The 24,148-nt window shown below is 45.7% G+C and overlaps 1 protein-coding gene across 4 annotated transcripts in view; it reads right to left on the bottom strand.

The window, feature by feature from the left end:
* The window catches only part of KCTD1 (potassium channel tetramerization domain containing 1), a 207,403-nt gene that overhangs the window by 100,302 nt on the left and 82,953 nt on the right, over positions 1-24,148 (bottom strand). The window contains exon 1 of one of the 4 annotated variants that reach the window (XM_066246699.1): positions 6,677-6,696. The exons of 1 other annotated variant lie outside the window; for it this stretch is intronic. Coding sequence is in view for 1 of the 3 variants with exons in the window: in XM_066246695.1 (XP_066102792.1) it covers positions 2,528-4,339 (1,812 nt within the window). In the remaining 2 variants the exon portion in view is untranslated. 2 more of the 4 variants (XM_066246698.1, XM_066246695.1) reach the window with 2 other exon arrangements.

Below are 24,148 nucleotides of genomic sequence, written 5' to 3'. Positions count from 1 at the left end.
TCCACCTGAGAGCTAGGGAAGTTGCACCTACAACTGGATCATCTTTGATTACAACAGCTCATGGGGAAAACGGAACTCAGACTACCCTTTACTTTGAACACAGCCACTCCAGAGAACTAAAGAGTGAATCAGTTAAAGCAACTACCACCCCCCCTAAAAACACACACACACAAAAACAACAACAAAAAAAAAAACTCCAGGCATTACACATGAGTAAAAATCACAAATTCTATAATCTTTGTTAATCCTTAAGTGCATTCATTTTTCAACCAGTCCCATAAGTGAAGCACTTATTAATATCCTCAAGAAGTAAAAAGAGTCACTGCATTTAAAGTAACAGGCTCTTCTTTTTTTGAGAAACTTGCCCACTTGATGAGGTCCAGTCAGTATTAAGATTAGACAGCCTATGTTTATAATTAAGTAATAATGACTAAAACTTGAAGTACACATGGCATTTCCTGGGGATTAATGGCCAGCCAGAGGAGTTGACAACTTAGAGCAATGCCCTGGGCCAGTCATTAATCCGTAGGAAATGCCCTGGACCTCAATTGTTATCGGGATTTTAATAAATGGAGAAAGAGAAAGTTTAATATCAGTTTTTTGCTTAAAGTAAACATTTATTTTATATTTAGAATGCTAAAACTTCATAAAGTAAGTTCTACATGATTTACTAAGTTACTGTAAATTTCTTAATGCTGATTTAAAAAAATTACTCTGTCAGTGAAAAGCTGATTATTAAATATGTGCAAAGAAAACAACTTTTTGCAGTATTTAACTACAGGGGACTTAGTTTGAGAGCCATAGTAATAATATAATCAACATATAGATACTCAAATCTATACTAGGGAATTAAATAATAACTCAAGAAAAATAAAAGAATCAGTATCCAGATTTATGGAACAGATTTATCTCACTGGGTTAAAATAAAAGACTGTGACAGTGATTGCATTCCTTAGAACAAAACAAAGCCAAGTAAACAAACCCCAGTCTAATCTTTTGTGGCTCTTAGGTCATGATTCTATAATGACACTGGTGTCAAGAAACCAGCAGAGATGCCAGTACACAAACTGTTTCATTATTATTCCCAGATATATACTCCATCCTTAAAACTTCCGAAAACAACCTCCTGGTCTAGTCAGAAATGTACTACAGATATTAAAAGTACAGAAAAAAAAGACACATAGCCTGCAGATCTCGTGTATTTTAGAGAACTTTGGTGTTTTTATCATCGTTCACAGCCCCTTTCGCAGTTGGCCTTGAGGCTTGCTGATTAGCTGGTAAATGTTTGAAAGGGTCAGTCTGTCCAAAACTGGAATTTCCACTTTGGAAAAAGCACTGAGGTACCTGACATCCGTTCCTTGAAAGGCCTGCACTACACCTCTAGACTTACAGTTGAAATTCCTACTTCTGCTTGATGGCAGGGAGGTCCCAGTTGTCAACCTCCAGAGGCTACTCCTGCCTGCAGAGGACAGCCTAGTCCCCAAAGACCTCTGGTTTCTGGCTCCTAGAGACAGATGAGTATCCAAAAGATGAACATCATTTTAATAATACAAATATATTCCTCCAGGAAAAATCGTAAGACAAGAAGCATCCACTTAACCTCCCAGTCTCAACCTAGATTTTAGTACTGTTTTGAAGTAGGTAATGTTACCGTTAGAACAGTCCCTTATTTTTCATGATGACACTGAAGCCCAGAGAGATGAACTGATCTGCCCAATGAAGCTCACCTTCTGCGCTTACAACTCTTTACTTCTGTGTTCTTGCCACACTCCTGTGCTACTTGTCTCAATTATATTTATAAGTCTTATCTATCCCCCTAGATGGTGAGATCCAGCAGGCTAGGGAAAGACAGCAGCGTTTTAGTGCCCATAATTCTGGGCACCACAGGGCATATGCTCCAAGTCAGAGCCTGGCTGGTAGGGCAGCTAGTCTTTTCAGCTAATAATAACTTCTAACAACTGAATTTAGTTTATGGAAACTACACCCCGAATGTCACTTTACATTCAGCTACATGTTAACTGGCACTTGACTGCCAGTCTCTCCACTCCCCACCCCCTTACAGGAAGTGTGATTGGCATGTTTTCTTTTTAATAATTTATAACTGTTTTTCTAAATTCATGTTATAGTGAATATGTAATAGAGCATTTTAATGGTTACGTCATTCAAATATATTTTAAGTAACTGCATCCTTTATATGTACAGTATCCCTGCACTCTTCGCCTCATAAAACTCATGCATTCAATGGAGATAGGCTGAGCTAAACCTTTTTTTTTTGTTCCGCAAACTTGAAAGATTTGTTACTGTGAAGCAGTGATTGTTGGGGAGACTGCCCTCTCGCATATTAAGGCAAGGTGTAAACTTTCCTGAAAAGCACCAGCAAGAGTTAAGCTTTTAAAGGTGAAATCGAATCTGATTCAGTACATTTGCTACTTTTTCAAACTTCCCCAAACCAAACCTGCAGTAGCACAAGTTAGTCTCCAAGTGGTACCAAAGAAAACATTTCAAGCATATCGTTTAGTTTGGTTACCTGGGTGGGGGAAACAATAGCAGGTGAAACTATGGTGGGAGAATTGGTGCTTCTGTGCCCATTGGCTTCTGGAAGAAGAGGCAGGGGGTCGTGTTTCACGGAAACCACCACCACCGCATCCACAGGCTCCGAGGGGCGGATACAAAGTCTTTTGGGGGAAGAGGGGCCGCAGATTTCCCCCGACCCGAACACCGACTCGTACAGGGCGCGCTTGGGCGCAGCCTCGGATTTCACGTCGGGCCCGATCTGGCTGTCTTTGGGGAGGATATAGGTGTTTCCCAGCAAGGGTGGCTGGGGGCGGTGGTGGTGGGAGGGATGTGTAGGGGGGTGGTGGGAGTGGTGGCGAGCAGCTCCGTTCAGAGCCTCGGTGTAGCAGCCCTGCAGGGCGGGCGAGCCCAGTTTGGTACCGATGCCCGCGATGCTGTTGAGTGTGGCGATGGAGACGGCGCCGATGCAGTGGTTGGTGTAGGTCTTGGAGAGCTTGGCCGCCTTGGAGAGCATCTGCATTCTGGTGCCCAGCAAGTTCTTGCCGATGGCTTTGTTCTCGTACCAGGTCACATCCCCCTCGCTGCAGTGGTCCCGGGGCCGCTGGAAGAACGCCTTGCAGAGGGGGTTGCGCTTCGACAAGTACTTGACGAAGCTAGCATAGGGGCAGAACTCGGTGCCCGTCTCGTACATGCGGGGCAAGTTCTCCTCGTCGCTGCTCTCCGCGCGCTTCTTACTCCACGACGAGGAGCGCGACTTGTGGTAGGGCCCCAGGGACTTAAAGTAGACGAACTTGCGGCCGTCCTCGTCCATGGCCAGCCCGAAAGAGTCCTCCTCCAGCTCGCGCTGGTTCTCGCGGCCGCGCGTGCAGAAGTACATGCACGTCTCGAACCAGACCTTGTTGAGCAGCCCGAAGGGCGTGTTGGTGCTGAAGACGCTGGAGGTGTAGAGCTTGCGCAGGTCGGCGCGCGTGATGGCTTGCTTCTGCACCACCGGACCGGCGCCCTGCTCCTCGAGCTTGCGGATGACCGCGGCCAACGTCAGGTTGGCGCTGCGCAGCTCCGGGTCCTTGGTGAGGTCGAGCGTGCGGCAGTACGGGGGCTCGTTGAGGTAGCGGTTGAGGGAGCTGCGAATGCTGATGAGCGACGACTTGCTGTAGAGCTGGCCGCTCTTGGAGCGGGCCTCGGCGTAGAAGGAGCGCAGCACGCGGCACAGCGCCCCCTTGTCCATGGTCTCGAAGTCCGGGCTCTGCGCCTTCTCGCTCAGGTACTCCCGGAAGATGCGCACGGCGTAGCGGGTGGCCAGCCGGGTGTTCTCGCTCAGCCGGGCCCGCTCGGGGCGCTGCAGCACGTCGGGGTCCAGCTCGGCGCCGTCCCCGGGAGGCCCGCCGCGGGCCCGGGGCGCTAGCAGTCGCGGCGGCGCCTCCGGCTCCAGCGCGGCGCTCTGGTCCATATTGATCATATGGACCGGCTCCGGCTCCGGCTCCAGCTCCTCCCCGGCCGAATCCTCGGGCTCCAGGGGCTCGTCCCAGTCCAGCCCCATCTCTTCTTCCTCCTCCTCTTCCTCCTCCAGCCCTCCACCTCCGTCCTCCTCCTCCTCGTCCCCCGTTATCTGCACCTCCTGGATCTCGTCCTCCTCCTCCTCTTCCTCCTCCTCCTCGCCCGCGCTGCAGTAGTGCGGGCGGCCGTAGCGGCGGCCGCGGCCCCCTGCACAGCGATCGCCCTCGCCCCGCTCCCCATTGTTCTCGGCGGCGGCAGCGGCGGCGGCGGCGCTGGCGCTGCCGCCTGCGCTGGTGTTACAGTCCCCGCTGCCAGGCATTCTCGCCATATTGCCGTCTCTCTGCCAGTCCTCGGGCAGGGCGCATGCGCTATATTGGACCGCAGCGCTGAGAGCTTTTGTGTTTAATGACCTTCAGCTACCGGGAGGCAAAGCCGGGCTCTTAAAGGAGCCGCGTTCCAATTGTCAGTTCGGAGCGCTGCTCCGGAGAGGCAGCGGCGCTCAGGGGATGGAGGGGAGGTGGGGAAAGTTAGACAGGAAGAGGCTAAAGACCGAGGCTGGCTGGATCCTCTTTTTCCCCCACCCCTCTCCCCACTCCTAAAAAAACTTTGAAGGGGAAAAAAAATGAAAGGGGAGGGAGAGCTATCGGTGGGGGTGAAACACTCCCAACTTACCCTCTGGCGTAGTGGAGCGCGGGCCCGGGCGGGAGAGAGGGAGGGCCGGCGGGAGGGCGGGGCGGTCTCGCTTCTCTAAGTAATGCCCGAGGAGCAGTGCCCCTTCCACCACCCCCTCATTGCCCCCTGGAGCCGGGGGTTCAGGGAGGCGGCTGCGTCGGGCGGGCCGCGAGTGCTGCTTCGAGAAGCCCGGGTCTGGGGCCGCCCGGAGCGGAGTGGAGCAGGCAGGTTAATGAGCAGGGTGGAGGAGGCACGGCGAGGCCCCGCACCCTCTCTGCGCCCGCGGCCAGGGTGCAGCGGGCGAGGCTTGGGAGCGGGATGGGGCTGGCGGCGGCTCCCCCACCTACTTGCTGGCGGCGAGGCGAGGGGGCCTGGGGACAGCCGCACAGCTCCCAGCTCCCTTTTCGACTCTTGCAAAGAAGCGAAACACGCCCCACGTCAGCCTCATCCCTTTCGACTTTTCCAACAGCCACTTTTAAGCTGTCATTAAAGACCTGGGGCGCTCCCCGTAGGTCTGGGGCAAGTCCGCGCTGGTCCAGCCAGCCTGGGGAAGGAGCGAGAAGGAACGACTGGGAGGGGCTGTTGGGAGGGGAGACGCGGGAGAGGCGCTCGGGACCCCAGGGACCGTTCCCCACCTGCCCAGGCCACCGCCCTCCCTGTCTCGAAGCAAACTGACACAACTTCCTCTGGCGAGGCGCTCCACCTGGTTGGAACCAGAGCAATGCCGGTCCCTAAGGCCCGTCGGGCAAGCGAGTGGGCGGGTGGAAAAAGTGAACTTGGGTATCTGCCGTCCCCACCGCCGCCACAATTCCGGCAATTCGGATCCTGAGCGCGCTCTCCTTCCAAGTTTGCCAACCGCCACTCTTTCGCCCTCAGGGCTGCGCTGCCTCGGGCGTACGGGGGCGGGCACCTGCGAAACTGGAAAGGCGGCCAAAGAGCTCGCCGGGTCCCGCTTTCCCATAGGAGGCAGTGCCCCACTTCCAGCCAAACGCCCGCCCCCGGCGCGCTCGGGCTCAGCGCGCCCTTTCGTTGCCGTCTCCCGCTGTCCCGGCCCGGGGCAGCGCCCCCAGAGCCGCCGGAGATCTCAGCTGTTTACTTTGGCGGCACTTCCCGGCCACCTCTGGAGCTTGTGCTGCATCCTAACTTTCTTCTCCTCGGGCAGCTCCGAGTCCCAGGTGCGAGGGGAACCGATGGAATGAGGTCCTACTAGCACGACCCCGGCCCAGGCCGGTCCTCCTGTGAGGCAGCCCCTCTAGCTCTTCGAATGCGTGCTCGGATTTACCTCCGAAATCTATCCAGTTTCACTGTGGAAGTCTTGTCAATTGCCCAATCCCCCCCCCCCCCCGGCAGTTTACGCATCAATAGAAACTCTTGTGTCAATTTGTAATTTAAAGAAAAAGGAAAAGTAAAACTGGGTTTCTGTGCCGCGTGAGCCTCTAAGTGGGAGTTGATGGTGTCTTCTCCACGGATCAGCCCTCATCCTCCGCGTGCCTGCTCGGCCTTGGACGCCGCGCAGCGTTGGGGAAACAACGCCAGGTGTGAACAAGTTACAGCAAGTCCCTGCCTCGCGGGCCCCCTCCTGCTCCTGGGGAAACAACACGCGCGCGCACACACACACACACACACACACACACACGCCCTGCTCTCTTCAGAGAACCGACACGGGAGGCGAGGAATTTTGGAGATTACACTCCTAGGGAATCGTCCCCGAGGTGCAAGGCCGGCTTTGTTCAAACTGCATCCATTGCCTTCCCCCCACCCCCAATAGATAGAAAGGCCTGTTTGTTTCCCCGTAGCCCAGGCCAGTAAGCTGCTAAGTTAGCTGCACACGCGGACCCGCGCCCACGAACTGGTACACACCAATCACATACGGCTACTTCTAGAAGGCTGACCCTGTCCCAGGACGCTCCCAGGTTTTCTGGCCGCCAGAACGCTTGGGCGGGAAATTTCAGCGATGCTGAGAACTCAGGTAGGAGCCAGGCAAGTTACCTACCAGGGGCTGCTCCCAGGCGGTCCTCACCGCGAGAGAAGCGAACTAGGGACTGTGCTCCTGGCTCCGCCGGAGACTCAGGCCCATGCTCCAGCCCAGGAGCGAAAGCGCTCCCCCGGCCTCCCCACTTCTGTGGGCGGCGGGGGTACCTCCACCCCCCCCCCCCCTGCCCCGGCTCTCCCTGCCCGGCAAGCTGCTTTGAATTGCGCGCAGTTTACCGGAGGCGGTATGCTGGGCGGAACGCTCCGGGAAACAAAGCAACCAAAAACAGCTCCCAGTTGACGTCAACGGATTTTCAGAAAAGAAAATAGTTTTGTGCTCCCAGGACAAAATACCCCCTAGGGCAGGTCTCCACTGGAAAAAGCCAGGGGGCGGGGGTGGGGAACGGCAGAACCAAAAAAATCCAAGCGCAAATAACTTTTTAACGGACTTGGAAAAACAACAGTACAGATGTTGCCTGGACAGTTTGCAATCCACCGGCAGGACTCTCGCTTACGTGAGATAGGAAGAACGCACCTTGGCTTGATTATAGGGGACTGTGAATCTGCTTCGTAGCACCAGCCCTTGAAACGCTACCAAAATTCTTTGCCCACAATAATACGCCATCAAATATTGGAAAAGACCTCTTTAGGTCAGAACCTACCTTTTTAGGTTAGTACTTACCAGGAAGAACACCCAGAGAAACCTCTCGACACCCCCCCCCCCCCGTTGCTTAATTTTTAAAACGCAACAATACAAAATTACAGTTAAGTTCATAAAGGAGGTTTAATAAACAATCCCTTAAAAACACCTTGTGCTTCCATATATACAATTCCAAATGAGATAATAAAATAAGCTTTCTAATTATTTTGGTAGAGAGGCAATATTGGTTGACATCTATCAGTCCAGGTCTCCACTTTGATTTTGCCCTATCATGAAGTCCATTCAGCCCACCACTTAGAACTGATAGCTGCCCTCACTCTTTGTCAGGAAACTTGATTTCTTGTATACAATGCATAGCTTCTTTTATAAAAATGTTCCAACTTCGACAAGATGTGCCGTCTTTCTTGTCTCTTTCTTGTCTATCTGATGGAGACAAGATACATCTGTGCCTCTCCATTTCTTAGATTACTTGAAGGTAGTGACATGACAGTTTTGGAAAGAAGAACTCCAAATGTTTCCTCTTCATTTTATAACCACCTATTCCCATTTCAGGTTCACACTTCATGAAAGGTTATATTACCCAGAAACACGTGCAGCTCACCCTCCTCTCCGCTCCCAGTCTTCTGAGCATCATCTGTTATGTAATTGATGTGGTTGCTTTTAATCTATCTGGTTCCTCTACTAATCCAATATACCTTTATGGTTTAGGCTGGTGCCTGGGACCTGGTGAGCACTCCAGTCATTTACCTTGAAGGAATGAATGAACAGGCTCTGTGTTTAGAGAAATCCTATGTTTAATGGAAACTTTTCTTGTGGAAAACCTAAAATAACACAGACCTAAATTTCTGTATTAAAAATCAGGACAAAGAGTAACTAGAAGGCAACATTATTGTTTGAAACTTAAAAAGAATGTAACGACTTTATTGGTTTAATATTTCCTTACCATGAATTCCCCCTCTAGTAGAACACACTGTATGTAGTAAGTTATTGTATAGAAGTAAGTAAAGGGTCAGGGAATGGAGATGTCTATGTATTAAGAGAGGTGAGTTGGGGGAGGAGGTAAACTGATAAATCCAAGTAACTGTATGGGCCCCTAGGGGCAGAAGCTAGAAAATCTTTAAGTCACTTTTTAGTTCATCTCTTATTTTTAGTTCATCACTTTTAGGTCAGGCTTTCTTGATTTGATTACTAAAAGATTCATGAAGTATTCTGGAGGTTAAATATGAATTTAGATCGAAGCTCTTTGACATATCTTTGCTTCAGAGTTTCACTACTAAATTCAGTTGAAGATCATCTTGGGTAATGTTTTTCTGAACTCAGATGAAAATAGAACCATGCACTCTAACGCTACAAAGTGGAAGAAAACTCCAGAAGAACAAACAACTATGTCTTATTTATTTCTGCAGGCCTGACTCATTTCCAATATAGTTCCTTAGCATATTTTATCAGAGTGGCTGGCACTTAGTACACACTCAATAAACATAAATATGTGTGGAGTCAGAGCTAACCTCCACAAAAGGTTATGTAGCAGAGTGGTTAAAAGGTTCATCTTTGAAACCAGACTGCCTAGGTTTGATTCTTTGTTTGGCTTTACCAGATGCCCTATTTTAGGTCTCAGTTCTCTCATTTTATTATCTGGATGATAGTTATAGCCCCTATTAATATTAGTAAAGGACCTGCTACAGTGTCTTGAGCATTAGTAAACATTCAACTGTTAGATCTTATGTATCAAGGCTTGATTGTAAAGAAAACCAAGGCCAGGAGTCTCACAAAGATTAAGCCACTTGACCAGGTGTCCCAGACCTTGTAGGGCATTAAGTGGGGCTCCATAGCCTATGCTTGAGCCACTTGATCACATTCAGCTTCTAGGAACCAAAGAATGGGAGAAAAAAATCCTCAGGAACAACTCTTAAAATTCTTCTGTGTATGCCTGACCAGGCGGTGGCACAGTGGATAGAGTGTAGGACTGGGATGCGGAGGACCCAGGTTCGAGACCCTGAGGTCGCCAGCTTGAGCGTGGATTCATCTGGTTTGACCAAAGCTCACCAGCTTTGACCCAAGGTCCCTGGCTCAAGGGGTTACTTGGTCTGCTGATGCCCCGCAGTCAAGGCACATGTGAGAGAGCAATCAATGAACAACTAAGGTGTTGCAACACGCAACAAAAACCTAATGATTGATGCTTCTCATCTCTCCGTTCCTGTCTGTCTATCCCTCTCTCTGACTCTCTCTGTCTCTGTATAAAAAAAAAAAAAAAAAAAAAAAAAAAAAAAAAATCTTCTGTGTGTCATTTGCTTTGGGAATCTTCAAAAGCCAGGATAGTCCTAAACTGAGTCCTTGGACTGTGAGCAAAGCAGATACGGCCTAAGAAACAATGTCACCTTTGTCACTTGGCACCTAAAACATTGGTACTATTGGAAGTAGGGACCCATTTGTGTCCTAGAAGAATGACAGCAAAGCATTTAGAGGTAAAGGAAATGTCCACAAACCCAACAAGACTAGAATGAGTTGTTTTCTACTGAAATTCTCAGCTGTTCTGCCTAAATCTCCCAAGAGCAAGGAGAGTATTACCTATTTTTATCTTCAATGCTTTGTCAAAAAAAACCCCAAAAACAGGTCAGCTTGAACTTAACACAACAGTCGACAGTAGTGGAATTTTTAGTTTGTAATTGCTACCTGGTAACTATAATTCTTGATTTTTTTACTTACTAGTTTCCTAGATGTTTTTAAAGCAAGAATTGTATGAGGGGAATAGAGTTTTCCATAAGTTGAAAGTGTTTTTGTGGTGCCTAGAAGTGCGCTGTGTGGTATAATATTCTAATAATAAAACTTCTTTGGTTAATAAGGAAGTCAAGTGTGAGGGCTGTCAAAGTTAAATCAGACAAAATTAATAATGATAGTAATTTCTTTATCTTCTAGTCATATATCTTTAAAGGGTATGTGGGATTGAAGTGGACATTAGCCCTATTATTAAATAATGTTTATTTCAGTGTCACAGCAATACCAGTTAAGGTGGAAAAAGAGATAAAGATATGTGTTAATGTCATGCGACAAATACATATATTTTAAATAATGGAGGAGCTATTTACATTTCTCTCAGAATGTAAAATATTCTTGAAACTATCTGCTATATTAAAAAAAAAAAAGCCTGCGTTGCCTAGGTAGCTCAGTTGATTAGAGCATTGTCCCAATACTCCAATGTTGAAGGTTCAATTCCCAGTCAGGGCACATACAAGAATAAACCAATGAATGTATAAATAAGTAGAACGACAAATTGATGTTTTTCTCACTCTCTCTCTCTAAAAATCAATCCATAAATAAAAATTTAAAAAATATCCTATTAAGTTAGTAAAAGCAAAAAATAAAACACAAAACAAATATGTAAAAAATACCCCAATACTTTAAACCCTAATACTTGGTATGAAAATGTTACTTTCATGTTTTTTACTGTCAATATCTATTAAGACAGCCTTTTGAGGAAGCCATGAAAACCTTCATATTCTATGACCTAGGAATTGCTCCTGGAAATTCATTTTCTTGAGAAATACCTAATTTTATTTGTATTCTGATAAAGTTTGGTTTATTGCATCTAGATAACTTGGGAAAAAGCGTTTTGCAGTACATGTCACAAAGTGTGGTCTAGAACTGCATTTCATAATGTCATGGAGACCTACCTTTGTTTACAAAAGTTTAGACGGTAAGTATATGTTTGGTGAATGAAGGAAGGAAGAAATTCAGTTATGGAAAATCATGTTCTATAGCGATGTCAAGCACCCTTTGTCAACTGTCGATAATGATGGTAAAAATAAAGGATACAAACTAAAAAGGCAAAGCAAGATACATTTTAAAGCTCCTATTTCAGTGTCTTCATGACTTTGAGAAAGTTTAAGGACCAGATTGTGAAGCTCTAGATATCAGAATTTAGTCTCGAGGTATATAGTGACAATTCACAGGATGAGCTGAGGAGTGGGTATATACCTGCCCCGTGGCTATGTTTCTAAATGAACTACAAAAGAAAAAAAAGATCCCCTTTTAAATACCCAGAAGCACTAACCCACATTTTGAACTAATTGACTTACTTTTTCTTAGAAAAGCTTAATTTAACTGTTAGGGGCACATGGGTTTATCTGAATATTTAAAGAAGCCCTGGGATGGGTTTGTTCTATTTCTTTAATTTGATGCTGGAGATCCAGGCTTTTCACCTGATGGAAGAGGACAGCCTTGGAGAGGAACAGGGAGCAGGATACATTGTGACCTAATCCCTCTATGTTGGGATATAAGTGTGCAGGGCCAGGGCATGATAGATACTAGTATAGTACTCATAATTCTTCATGCTAACTCTTCCTGCAGTCTGTGCTTTGATTAAGATATCCCAGGGGTCACATGTTGTCATTACTGCAAATAAAAACAGGCTACCCTGGGGATGATTGCATCTGTTTGTTTTCCTATCTGTTCTCGCTTCACAGCTCACTCTCTTAAATATAAGAAAAAAAGGCAAAAGTGTGATTTCCCCACCCCCCATTCTTTCCTGTTCATGAAAGCAGTCAGTCTTCACTGGAGAAGGTTCAGAAAGAACAGAAATCTGGACAAGTATATATATGCCTCATATTGCTTTCTTTTAACATTTAGTGAATGCGTGTTGTGGGTCTCGTCTTTTACATTAGCACTCTGAAGTTATTCTCATGAGTGTCTATGAGGATCGTTCCTACTTTTGGATGGGTAGAAACTCTGAGAGCGTAAATCACTTCCCCAATGCCACACAGCTACTGAGCGCTGGGACTTTAGAACACACACATTTTTTTAACAGTTCACCGGAGCAAGCCCTTCAGTTCTACCCAGAAGAAATCTCTTTACATTTGAGTGTATTTTCATGAATCCAGTCCCACATGGTTTACTGTTTAAGTACCACATATTACAAGATTCATAATTCAATGTACGTAATCAGTGGTTTTGGGGCACACTCCACCAAGCACATGCAAAGAGGAAGGAAGGACAGGAGATTTCCTCCAGGAACATGCCTGGCCTGACTCCAGGAAGGGTGAACCTTTAGTAGGTTCACGTGGTCAAGAGTTTTCCTTCTGCTTTTCTCAAAGTTATCTTATTTTCATCTGCCACAGAAAAACACATTAACCTCTTCCTTATCCAGCTCTGGAAGTTGAGTTGAACTGTCAGAGTTTGAGGACGACTCTCACGTCAGTGCTTGTTCCTGTCCATATGGTAAGGCGTCTAGACTATAGCTTTAAATGGATGATCACTGAAATGCCAGGCAAGTGTTTGCTCTGGCTAATGTTCCCAGTTCTGTGGTATTTTGGTCATTGAAAGGCTTTTTTGTGCTCGGCACCATACTTTAGTGGCTCACATGCTTTCTAAACGCACTGTTAATTTAGCTTTCCTGGAACGATTGGCTTTTGAGATGTATAGCCTGGGGCAGTTTGTGAACCCTCGAGTGCATCAGAATCAACCAGTCACTGAAGGGGCTTCTTTTAAAATGCAGATTCTTGGGTGCCCGCTCCAGAGAGGTCCTATACAGTAGGTCTAGGGTGCGGTCCAAGATGTGCAATTTTAACACACAATGTAAAACTAATCACACTTTGAAAAATACTGCCTCCAAATCTAATATAATTTAGCAACCAATAAAATCATTTCCTCTTTAGCAGTGATGACTACTAAATCATTTTGAATTCATTTGAAAATCAAGTGAAAGTTATGAAATATCTTCCTCAGATGATGCATATGCATAATTTCAGGGGCACTGGGATCAACCTGCATTCTTAAATTGCTGTTACCTCGTCTCCAACACCATTTTAATACTTTCCCTCCCCTGCCTTAAAAGTCATCGTGGCCCTGGCCGGTTGGCTCAGCGGTAGAGCGTTGGCCTGGCGTGCGGGGGACCCGGGTTCGATTCCCGGCCAGGGCACATAGGAGAAGCGCCCATTTGCTTCTCCACCCGCCCCTTCTTCCTCTCTGTCTCTCTCTTCCCCTCCCGCAGCCAAAGCTCCACTGGAGCAAAGATGGTCTGGGCGCTGGGGGATGGCTCCTTGGCCTCTGCCCTAGGCGCTAGAGTGGCTCTGGTCGCGGCAGAGCGATGCCCAGGAGGGGCAGAGCATCGCCCCCTGGTGGGCAGAGCTTCGCCCCTGGTGGGCGTGCCGGGTGGATCCTGGTCGGGCGCATGCGGGAGTCTGTCTGACTGTCTCTCCCGTTTCCAGCTTCAGAAAAATACCAAAAAAAAAAAAAAAAAGTCATCATGGTTCCTTTCATTAGTTTCAAGTTCAAATTTCCCATCATCTTGGCTACAGTCTAATTTCCCAGCATTCTTCATTGCATCTCCCTGACGTGAGTCCGGCCCTCTGTGGAAGAGGACTCCAAGAGAACAGTGCTGGAAAGGGAGGAAACATGGCTGGGAGTCTCCAGGACGCTGACCCTCAAACCTGAGTGTGCATCTGAATTCCTTGGAGGACTTGTCAAAACCCAGAGTGCTGGGCCCACCCCGTACGGCTGATGCAGCAGTTTCAGGTGGGGTCCGAGAGTGTGCAAACTCTTAGGTGTTGCTGCCTGTTCCTGGACCCTGACCTTGAGAGCCACTGGTCTAGGAGAAAGAGAAACATCCCCAAAGGGAAGAAGAAGCACAGGAAAAGAGGAAGGATGGGCTTGGGGGTTGAGGGTGTGGAGCTGAATGAGCCTCGCTGAGTCAATTCAGCAAAACCAGAGGAAGAGATCTTTCTTAGGGTTCCATGGCTGAGCCTATGATGGGAGGAGCTGTGGGAAGGCTTGAACCAACCCTGTGAGCTTCCTTTCGGACTGGGAAATTCCTTCTCTCCTCCCCTCTGCTCATCAAATGTGTCTTAATTCTTTAAGGCCCAGTTCCAGGTCTTACTTCTCCATGAAACCCCGTCCCATCAGGTCAGCTCGAAGCCGCGGTCAGTGCTCTCGGCCCTCAAGGCCAGGCCCTTTTGTCAGAGCCATCCAAAGAAGCTGGTGCTGCCCTTTGCCCTTTGGTTGTAAACTGCACGTTCTGGGATCGCATTACGCTTTTCTTCCTTCTACTCTGACCCTTTGGGTTCTCTCTCTCTGGCAGGCTTCACACTGCACAGTGACTCTCAACATTGGCCGTGCTTCAGAATCACCGTGACCGTTTTCCTAATGGAAACATATGTATCAATGTCAGATCGCCATCCCCACCACCTCCACCCACTCTGTAAAATAAAAGCTCCTGCAGGCAGGTCTGAGCCCTGGAGAGCCACATGTACACTCTCTGCTTTTCTACCTTTAAATTACTTTTTGTTTTTACTCTTCCACAAGCCTCTCTTAGATGGTAATGGTTCTTGCTTTTGAGTGCATGTTAAAATCACCTGGAAAACTTGCAAAAAAACCCCACTGATGCCTAGCTCTTCTCCCTGGAGAAAATCTGCTCTGATTGGTCTGGAAAGTGGCCGGGCCATGGGGATTTTCCAAAGCTCTCCGGTGATTCGAATGTGCAGCTCAGATTAAGACCCATTGGCCTAGACTGGGAGGCCTACTCAAACACTTTTGTATTCAGGGGTCCTCAATATATAGCCTCAGGATGCCTGGGTAGTCTTCTGGTGGTTTGTAAACTTGCAGAAACCGTAGGCAAAATGTTTTATATATGTACATTTGTATCTTTTCCTAGAACAAGGATTCATAGCTTTCAGCAGAATCTAAAGGGGTCTATGGCTCAAAATAGTTTAAGAAACACACATATGGACATAAAGAAATAAGCACATGCATTCTCTGTTGCTAGAAGTATAAATTGGTACAGTTTTTTTAGAGGACAATTTGGCAGTAGCTATCAGCATGCAAAATTCACATTCCTTTCAACCCGGCAGTTCATTTCTAGGAATCTAGGCTGTACACTAGGAAAAATGTGCAAGGATGTTCCTGAAGCATTGTTTGTAATAAAACATTATTGGATCCAATCTAATGCTACAGGTGGATGACCAATAAATAAATTATGTCTCATCTATTCAACAGAATAGTAGCTAGACATACAAAGAATAATGTAGGTTTTTGCCTGCTAGGTGGAATGATCTCTAATGCCTTGTATTAAATGAGTGAAGAGTTTGAATGTAAATTATGAGTTCATTTGTTGAAAACATCCGGACCTTGGTTTTCAGTGAGGTTCCACATCCATTAGAGTTCCCCTACATTCCTACAGTTAAATTTCTCTTGCTTACAACCAAGAAATCATAACCAGACTTTCACTGTCTGCCCAAGTCTAACTCCCAAATCTCAGACTCAGTGATAGTCACCACAATTCATCTTCCGTACAGGATTGAAACTTGGACAACATCCCTTCTTCCTACTTCTTCTCCTTCATAATCCTTTTCACCTTCTACTCCCACAGAAGCACCAAGCCCTATTCATTCTAACTCATAACTTTCTCTAAATACATTTACTGTGTCTTCATCCAAATGGAAATTGTCTTTCCCTCTGTATTAGTCAGCTTGGACTGCCGTAACAAAATACCATACACTGGGTGGATTAAACAACAGAAATTTATTTTCTCTTGGTTTTGGAAGCTAGAAGTTCAAGATCAAGGTGCCATAGTGTTGGTTTCTGGTGAGACTTCTCTTTCTGGCTTGTAGACATGGCTGCTTTCTCTCTGTGTTCTCATGTGGCTTCTTCTCCATGCATGTGCGGGGGGGGGGGGGGAGAGAGAGATCTGGCATCTCTCTTCTTATAAGGACACCAGTCCTATTGGATTAGGGCCCATCCTTATGACTTCATTTAACCTAATTACTTTCTTAAAGGCCCTCTCTTCAAATACAGCCACAATGGGAGTTAGGGCTTCAACATATGAATTTGGGGGACACAATTCAGTTTATAACACCCTCCACACATGCTTCCCTTTCTTATTTCCTGTCTCTGCAGTGGTTCCTCAGGTTTAAGTCAGATCTGTCCCATTTAGCTCCTACCCTGCAGCTTAACTCAGGGCACCTCCATTGTTCTGCGACTCAGGGAACATGGTGGAAACTGCGACTGAGGCAATACCACCCGCAGAACAGGAGCAGCTCTACATGTATCTAGGCTGTGATTAGTTTCTTACCCTTGGATGTCCATGGGATGTCTCTGTATCCCTGAACCCGTGTTGAGTGTCTATTCCTTGAAAACCAACAAGCCCAGACTAAAATGTGTTCCCTGCCTATTCCTTTAGTGGCTCTCATCGTTCCCCAACATCCACCTCACCCTCCAGCTACCAGAAGTAATTGCTTTTCCTTGAAATCATTCATCTCTCGTCCTGCATACCTTGGCTCATACTCCGTAGGCCTGACAGCGTCTTAATCCCCTCACTCAATGGCTGAACTCCCAGAGATCTTTTTGGAATGATTGTATATATTACCTCCTCTTGGAAGCCTTCCCTGACTTCAGCAGGCTTGGGGTTCCCTATCTCTACAGTAAGAGAGTATAGTGTAGCGGTTAAGTGATCTGACTCTGTAGCAAACAACCTGGATTCAAATTCTGTCTCTACTGATTATGTGTTGTGTGATCTTGGGCAAAATTCTTCACCTCTCTCTGTGCTTTGCTTGTAGCATGGGGGATTGTTGAGATAATTAAATGAGTTAATATGGGAAAAAGTGCTTAGAACCGTGCCTGGTACACTGTAAGTGCTCGATAAATGCTTGCAATTGTCGTGTTCCTGTGCAGTAGCCATGGCACTGTCCACTGAATTGTGAACTTTCCAGCGCCCACTCATGTCTTCTGAGGTATCTTCTCTGACTCCCATGGCCACTACTCACTATGCTTCCGGGCAGTTTGGAAGGACCCATGTTTTAGCAGTTGTATGTATTATAATTGCTAGTTTGTCAGACTCTTTGGCTTTCATTAAAAGAGAGGAACTTAATTTTTTTCTCTTCTTTTTTTTTTCTTCTTTCAAATTCACTTTGCCTAGCATAGTTACGGGCACGCAGAAGATATTCAATAGCTGTCTGTTTCATGTATTGTAATCGTGACTTTACTTGCCTGTATCATCCATTAGACTATGAGTTCCTTGTATCCATCTTACTTTTTGTATAGGAAAGGGCAGTGAAGGAATAAGTTAGACTGAGCATGACTCAGAGCCAGACAGCCTGGTTTAAATCATGGCTCTGTTACTGCCTAGCTGTGTGACCTTGAGCAAGTCACTCTTCTAGTCTCATTCTAATGACCTGGACCCACACCTCCAACCTGGGCTCCAGCTTACTGCACTGTGCCTCATGTCAGGACCATCAATACCGTTCACGTCCTGGGCCTTTGTCCACGCAGCTCCCTTCTGCCAAGGATGTCTTCCCCTCTTACACACTGGACACGTTCCTACTTATCTGTCAGGACCCAGCTCCCATCTCTTAGAGCAGGGGTTCCCAAACTACAGCCCGCCCGCGGGCCCATGCGGCCCCCTGAGGCCATTTATCCGGCCCCCGCTGCACTTCCAGAAGGGGCACTTCTTTCATTGGTGGTCAGTGAGAGGAGCATAGTTCCCATTGAAATACTGGTCAGTTTGTTGATTTAAATTTACTTGTTCTTTATTTTAAATACTGTATTTGTTCCCATTTTATTTTTTTACTTTAAAATAAGGTATGTGCAGTGTGCATAGGGATTTGTTCATAGTTTTTTTATAGTCTGGCCCTCCAACGGTCTGAAGGACAGTGAACTGGCCCCCTCTGTAAAAAGTTTGAGGACCCCTGTCTTAGAGGCTTCCATGAAGCGTCCCTGCTCTTTGTCCTAGGCTAGCTCTTCTATATTATTTTATTGCAATATTTCCACAGAGAGGCTCCCGTGTGCCTGGTTTTTTTTGTTTTTGGAACAGTTTTACAGGGTCCTAGAATATACTATATCTTGCTCAAAACAGCACAAAGGAAACATTCCGAAAGATCAAAAGGAAAGAGATACTTGTGATTGTCTCCTAGAATGATATGATAATGTGAGTCAAGTCTTCTCAAGAGTTTAGAGCAACTTTCCTTTAAATAGTAGCTATTTTGGGAATAGATGAGACAAGGGAGGTGAAGAATTCATTAACACTGGTCTGGGCCTTTGAAGATGAGGCTGCCAGGTGAAGAAAGTGCTAAGTATCGGATTACTGTGTAATTAGGGATCAGGGTTGTTCCAGATCATCTCCATCTTTGGCAGAGCAGCACTTTATTTTAGCAAACAATTGAATTCTTTCATTCATAACCTTTCCCTTCCTGAGAATTCGGTTCCGAGGGGAACCATCAAAGGACTTGGGAGAGCGTCAGCTGAATCAGGTGGCCTTTATGTATTATGTTATGGAAATGAAATCTTTATCTTCCTTTTTGTTTTTAAAATGGGAGGAAGTGATTGATTCTCTCTTTGAAAATGAAGCAAGCCTTCCCGGAACATACTCTGGACCTCACAGAAACAGAGAATACCCAAAGGTGCATTAAAGAGTTTTTCACGCCCAACTAGAAGAAATAAACTTACACTTCTTTTTTCAGTCACTTTCATTTTGTAAGCATTGGTTTCATGATTCTGGGTCCCCACCTTACTTTTATTTTGAATAAATTAGTCTATCTTTATTTGCTGCTTGCAAGGGGGTAAGCATGCTTTGTTTCCAGAAATTCTTCCCTACAGGATGCTGAAGTGGTAGTGCCAATTTTTTTTTCTTCAAATGTAGATGTTAAAGTCAGGTTTAGTACTAAGGATTAATTTAGCAGTGGCTGCTAAACTCTGAAATCATTAGATGAAAGGCCAAAAAATAGACCTATACTAATGTATACATATCATTGTTGTCTTATTATGGGAATTTGCCATTCAGAGAGTATTTTATTACTGAATAATTTTCTCTCTGGATTTATGGCATCTTAAGTTTTATTTAGGGAAAATATGTTCTTTACACAAGTATTTTTTACATTTCTTTAAATTTTTATTTTATTTTAGAGAGCAGACAGAAAAAGAGAGAGAGAAGGGGGTGAAGAGTAGAAAGCATCAACTTTCATATGTGCCTAAATTCACTAGAGCAACAAGCCTAGGGTTTTGAATCGGTGACCTTAGTATTCCAGGTTGATGCTTTATTCACTGCGCCACCATAGGTCAGGCCTATTCTTTATATTTCTTACCCAAGATAGCTTTTTATCTTAGTAGAGTTTGAACCCTATGGAATGCAATCTGTCTGTTTCTTCAGTCTATACATACCCAGGGCAGATAGTAGGGACCAATAATCATTGGTTGCACTGAGTTGACACTAATGGCTTGCCTCTTTGAGATGTTATAGAATAGCAGCAAATATTGTTTCCTCTTCAATTAAACCAAGGGAGGATTTTGCCATTTTTAACCATTTTTGTACCTGACATTCCAATTTTCAAGGTTTTGTGGTTGGTACAAGGATCCTAGCGCTGTATCTGTGGCCTGCATACTGAAGCAGGAAGCTGGATCTCATAAGGACAGCCTTGTCTGCCCAGGCTCCTGCCTGTTTTCCCTGGCTGCACTTCCTACCCCACCAGGTCCACACCTGCACCACAGAGGCACCAGACCAGTTCCACCAAGCTCCTTCTGGCTCTCCTGAAACAAGCCAACAAAAAGCTTGCCACTCCGGGTTGCAGTGCCAGGCTCTAAGTTGGTTAACAATTCACTGAGAAAACAGCTCTGAAATTGCAGCCTACAGAGAGTGAGGGCGGGTATATATAGAGATTTCTAACTGACAGATCTGTTTGGGAAGCCTGAATTTGCAGTTTGGGGAAGGAGCTGGTTCATGGAACGTCTGCATGAACATTCTGCCGGAGCAGCCTGTGTGCGCCAAAATGCACAAGGCTGGCACTGGGAGGTTCAACTTGACTCTGCAGGCTCTGTGGTCTCACCGCAAAGTCACAGCTCACGCAACTGGCATTTCCCCTTGGTGGCTTGGAGAACCTCAGACAATAATCCCCAAGCTCTGCTTTGGAGGCAAGATCTTGAAGGGAAGAGGGAAGGGTTGTGAGGAAGCCATCTATTCCTTTCCACCCAGGAATCTGGGCCCCTATGACCTGGGGCTGGTTCAAACATCAGTTTTGCCACAAGGAGTGTTTCCTGAGATAAAAGAAAAAGGGCAAGGCTCCCAGCTGTGGGAGGCTCTGTGGGAGCAAGGGAGGAAGGGCAGCGACTCTGAGTGACAGACTCCTGCAAAGCCTTTCTCTCCCAGTGGAGTCCAGTGCCCATTGGTCTTCCCTTGCTACTAGTTACCTAATATTTCACAAATTATTTTTAAAGCAATAAATATATCCAAACAACACTCACATCTTCATCTCTTAGTACATCCTGCTGGACAAGAATTGAATGGTTTCTGCCAATCTCTATGTTACAATAAGAAATCTCCAGACATTTCTCACTGTTTCAAGAAATGTGTTACTAATTCTATATTGTTGAAATCGGGAGGTTATTTACATACACTTTGGAGTCAATTTGCAGTTCCTACACGCTTTCTTGAGAGTGACAGGTAGCATAATCGTTAGCTCCAATGGAAGACCCATCCTAGGGGCATTGTGGGAATGAGAGGGGACACTGCTGTTGTTCTAGAAATACCAGTCAACATAGCAAATAGGACTTGAATATACACTTTGAGGATGATGATTGTGATTTCTTCTAATCTATGTTTAAAAAAAAAGTTCCCTCTCTGAACCCATTTGAAGATGACCAACACCTTCAGAAAAATAGTGTTTCTGCCACCAAAATCAAGACAGTCAAGACCTTTACTTTTTAAAAAATTTATAGGATTTTAAGTTAGGACATCTTGTTTTATTGTCTTATCAGGCCACTTGAAAAGTCCTTCCCTGTTTTCCTCTCAACTTAATAAGGCATGATGAGCAGATGCCACAGAATGATGGCAAACGAAACGCTAATCGCAGCAAAAGTAACGTAAGTAGAATTATCAGAGGGGAAAGAGCGGAGGGGTTAACGAATACAAATGGGTTCACTCATGAATTTTTATATAATTTTGTTTCCTTCAACAACAACAAAACAGAAAAAGGAGGCAGGTAGAGTGTAAAGGCAGTAATTTAGATAATTATTGCATTTAAAACCATTAAACTGCCCTGGCTGGGTAGCTCAGTGGATAAAGTATTGACTCATCAGAGGTCATGGGTTTGACCCGTACACCCCCCATCAGGGCAACCAATGAGTGCCCAACTAAATGCAGCAACTAAGAGCAACTAAGTGGAACAATGAATTGATGCTTCTCTCTCTTCCTTCCTCTTTCCTTCTCTCTCTCTCTCTCTCTCTCTCTCTCTTAAATCAATGGGAAAATGGGGGGAAAAGGAACCATTACACTGAAAAATAAGGCAACTAAAATATGGAGTAATTAACTTGATCCATTGAGAGCTTAATCAAGGCCAACATCCTGCCTCTGTTAATTTGTAAGTAATTTGCTGCTACTCATCCATTTCTGAGACTGAACTCAATAGCATAGAAGCAGAACCCTGGAAAGCCAACACACAGCCCTCATATCACCTTGTGCTAGACTGACTTTTGTTGGTACTGCTGAAAAATCTGAAGTTGCATTCCAAATGTATTTTCTTTGTGAAAAGAAACTTATTTTTCTTTTCTTTGTTTCTTTTTGCCAAGAAAATTTGGTTTGGGTTGGGGGTAAGAGAGAAGAATTACTGTTTAAGATTTAAAAGAGGCAATTTGCCAGTTAATTGATCCCACCACCTTTAGCATAAGGACTGAGCTGAGACATCTTTAATAGCATGTAATTGACCTTTGTGTGGAGATTTAGAGTTCACAAAACACTTTCTGTAGGTATTACCTCATCTAAACTTCACAACAAGAAGTGGGAAAAGTACCATTATTTCCCATTGACAGATAAGAAAATTAAGACAGAGCATTTAAACAACCTGCCCCCAAATCATTTGTCCCAGGTATTAAGATGCAGGATCAAGATGTGAACCCAGGACTTTCACCCCAAATCCTGCGTTCTTTTACTACACTACAGCTACCACCTAAAAAAAAAAATTGTAGGACCCCACGGGGCTCTGAGAAATAAGCTTAAAGCTTTGAGCAGAGCTTCACTCAGTAACTGGTAAAAACCCACTCAAATCTCTCCCTTCCTGACAACTCACAGCTCAAATGGCGGGGAAAAGAAACACTTCCTACCTCTCGCCTGTTCTCCCTACGCCTACCCCCAGACAGCTCTTCTATTCAGCCTGTCAGATTCTTCTTGCAAAGCATTTGGGATTCAAATCAAGGAAGGAGGGGGAACTTTGCCTTGATTTTCATGGCAATGACAACTAATCTGTTACATTAATTGTTGAGGAGGAAGTAGGGACATGGATTATTTGCAGAGAACAGATGATTCCCAATTCACCTCTGGTTATGAAATATCCCCTCTAACTTGATCGTAACTCTCTCCTCACTCAGACCTGAAATCGCCGATTAGAATTTAGTTTTAGACAGAAAGGCACATAGCCCTTCACTCCCAGATAATTAAGAATAATAGATTGAAAAATTGAATTAATTTGATATCGGCAGTCAATTAACAAAAAGATCATGTAGATTTGGCACTGAGCAGAACCAAAGTCATGTGCAAACCAAAGTTATGGAAGAAGCCAAAGGCCTAGGAGTAAGAACAGACCATTGATTTACATCAAGAACTTACCTTTACTATATCCAGAAGATCCTTGACTCCAAATTCGAGAAAAAACTTATATTAGTAAAATCACTACCCAATAACACGCTGTACCCACATGCTAGGCAGTAAAGCCACCAAGTTCCAAACAGGAAGAGCTAAGTATACTTGGGAACAATCCAGGAAGGCTTCATGGAGGCAGTGGGTGTTTGTGTTACCTTTCAGGAAGTGTTTGCTTAGCCCGTTGTATATCTCATAGGAGTGACAGCTGTGATCTGGGAATATTAGTTTTTAGAAACATGCAGAGAAATTTGGAGGAGAAATATGCTTAGGAGGACCAGAGATGAGAAAGGGCAATATCTGAGCATTGGAAGGAGAGGTTTCTAAAATGGACAATTGATTAGAAGGACCCCAGTGAGGACATACTCGCTAGGGGGACCCAGATTTCACTTGAGATCTTCTTAATTTATTATTAGACCTCTGACTGCAGGAACATCATCATGTCTTTCTGGACTTAAGTTACTTCATCTGAAAATATTTTAGTTGCCTTCTTTCTCTAACATGAAAGAATTGTGTGATTCCAGTAACTGATACTTTGGGGACAGGAAAAGTGGTGCTTTTGTTGACTGAAACGAGGAAATTCAGAAAATGAGGACATTCGAAAATTTTGCTCATCTGGGGGATTATATTATACTTTATTCTGTCTAAGAATGCCCCAGTCTTCCTACAATCATAACTCTCTAACACTTTTTTTTTTTTTTTTGTATTTTTCTGAAGCTGGAAACGGAGAGAGACAGTCAGACAGACTCCCGCATGCGCCCGACCGGGATCCACCCGGCACGCCCACCAGGGGCGAAGCTCTGCCCACCAGGGGGCGATGCTCTGCCCCTCCGGGGCATCGCTCTGCGGCGACCAGAGCCACTCTAGCGCCTGGGGCAGAGGCCAAGGAGCCATCCCCAGCGCCCGGGCCATCTTTGCTCCAATAGAGCCTTGGCTGCGGGAGGGGAAGAGAGAGACAGAGAGGAAGGAGAGGGGGAGGGGTGGAGAAGCAGATGGGCACTTCTCCTGTGTGCCCTGGCCGGGAATCGAACTCGGGACTTCTGCACGCCAGGCCGACGCTCTACCACTGAGCCAACCGGCCAGGGCCTCTCTAACACTTTCTGAGGATGGCCCAGGACCCTCTGAGCATATGGCTCCGTCCCTCTGTGCAGAGGCCCAGGCATACTCTGGGTGTAACTGCTACTCTCTGAGTGTGCTCCAGGAACTGCCATGGCTCTAAGGATAGTCTT

This window comes from Saccopteryx bilineata, chromosome 11, assembly GCF_036850765.1.
Source record: "Saccopteryx bilineata isolate mSacBil1 chromosome 11, mSacBil1_pri_phased_curated, whole genome shotgun sequence".
NCBI lineage: Eukaryota > Metazoa > Chordata > Mammalia > Chiroptera > Emballonuridae > Saccopteryx > Saccopteryx bilineata.
Note: the sequence above shows the minus strand (reverse complement) of the source record. Positions and strands in the feature narration are given on the sequence as shown.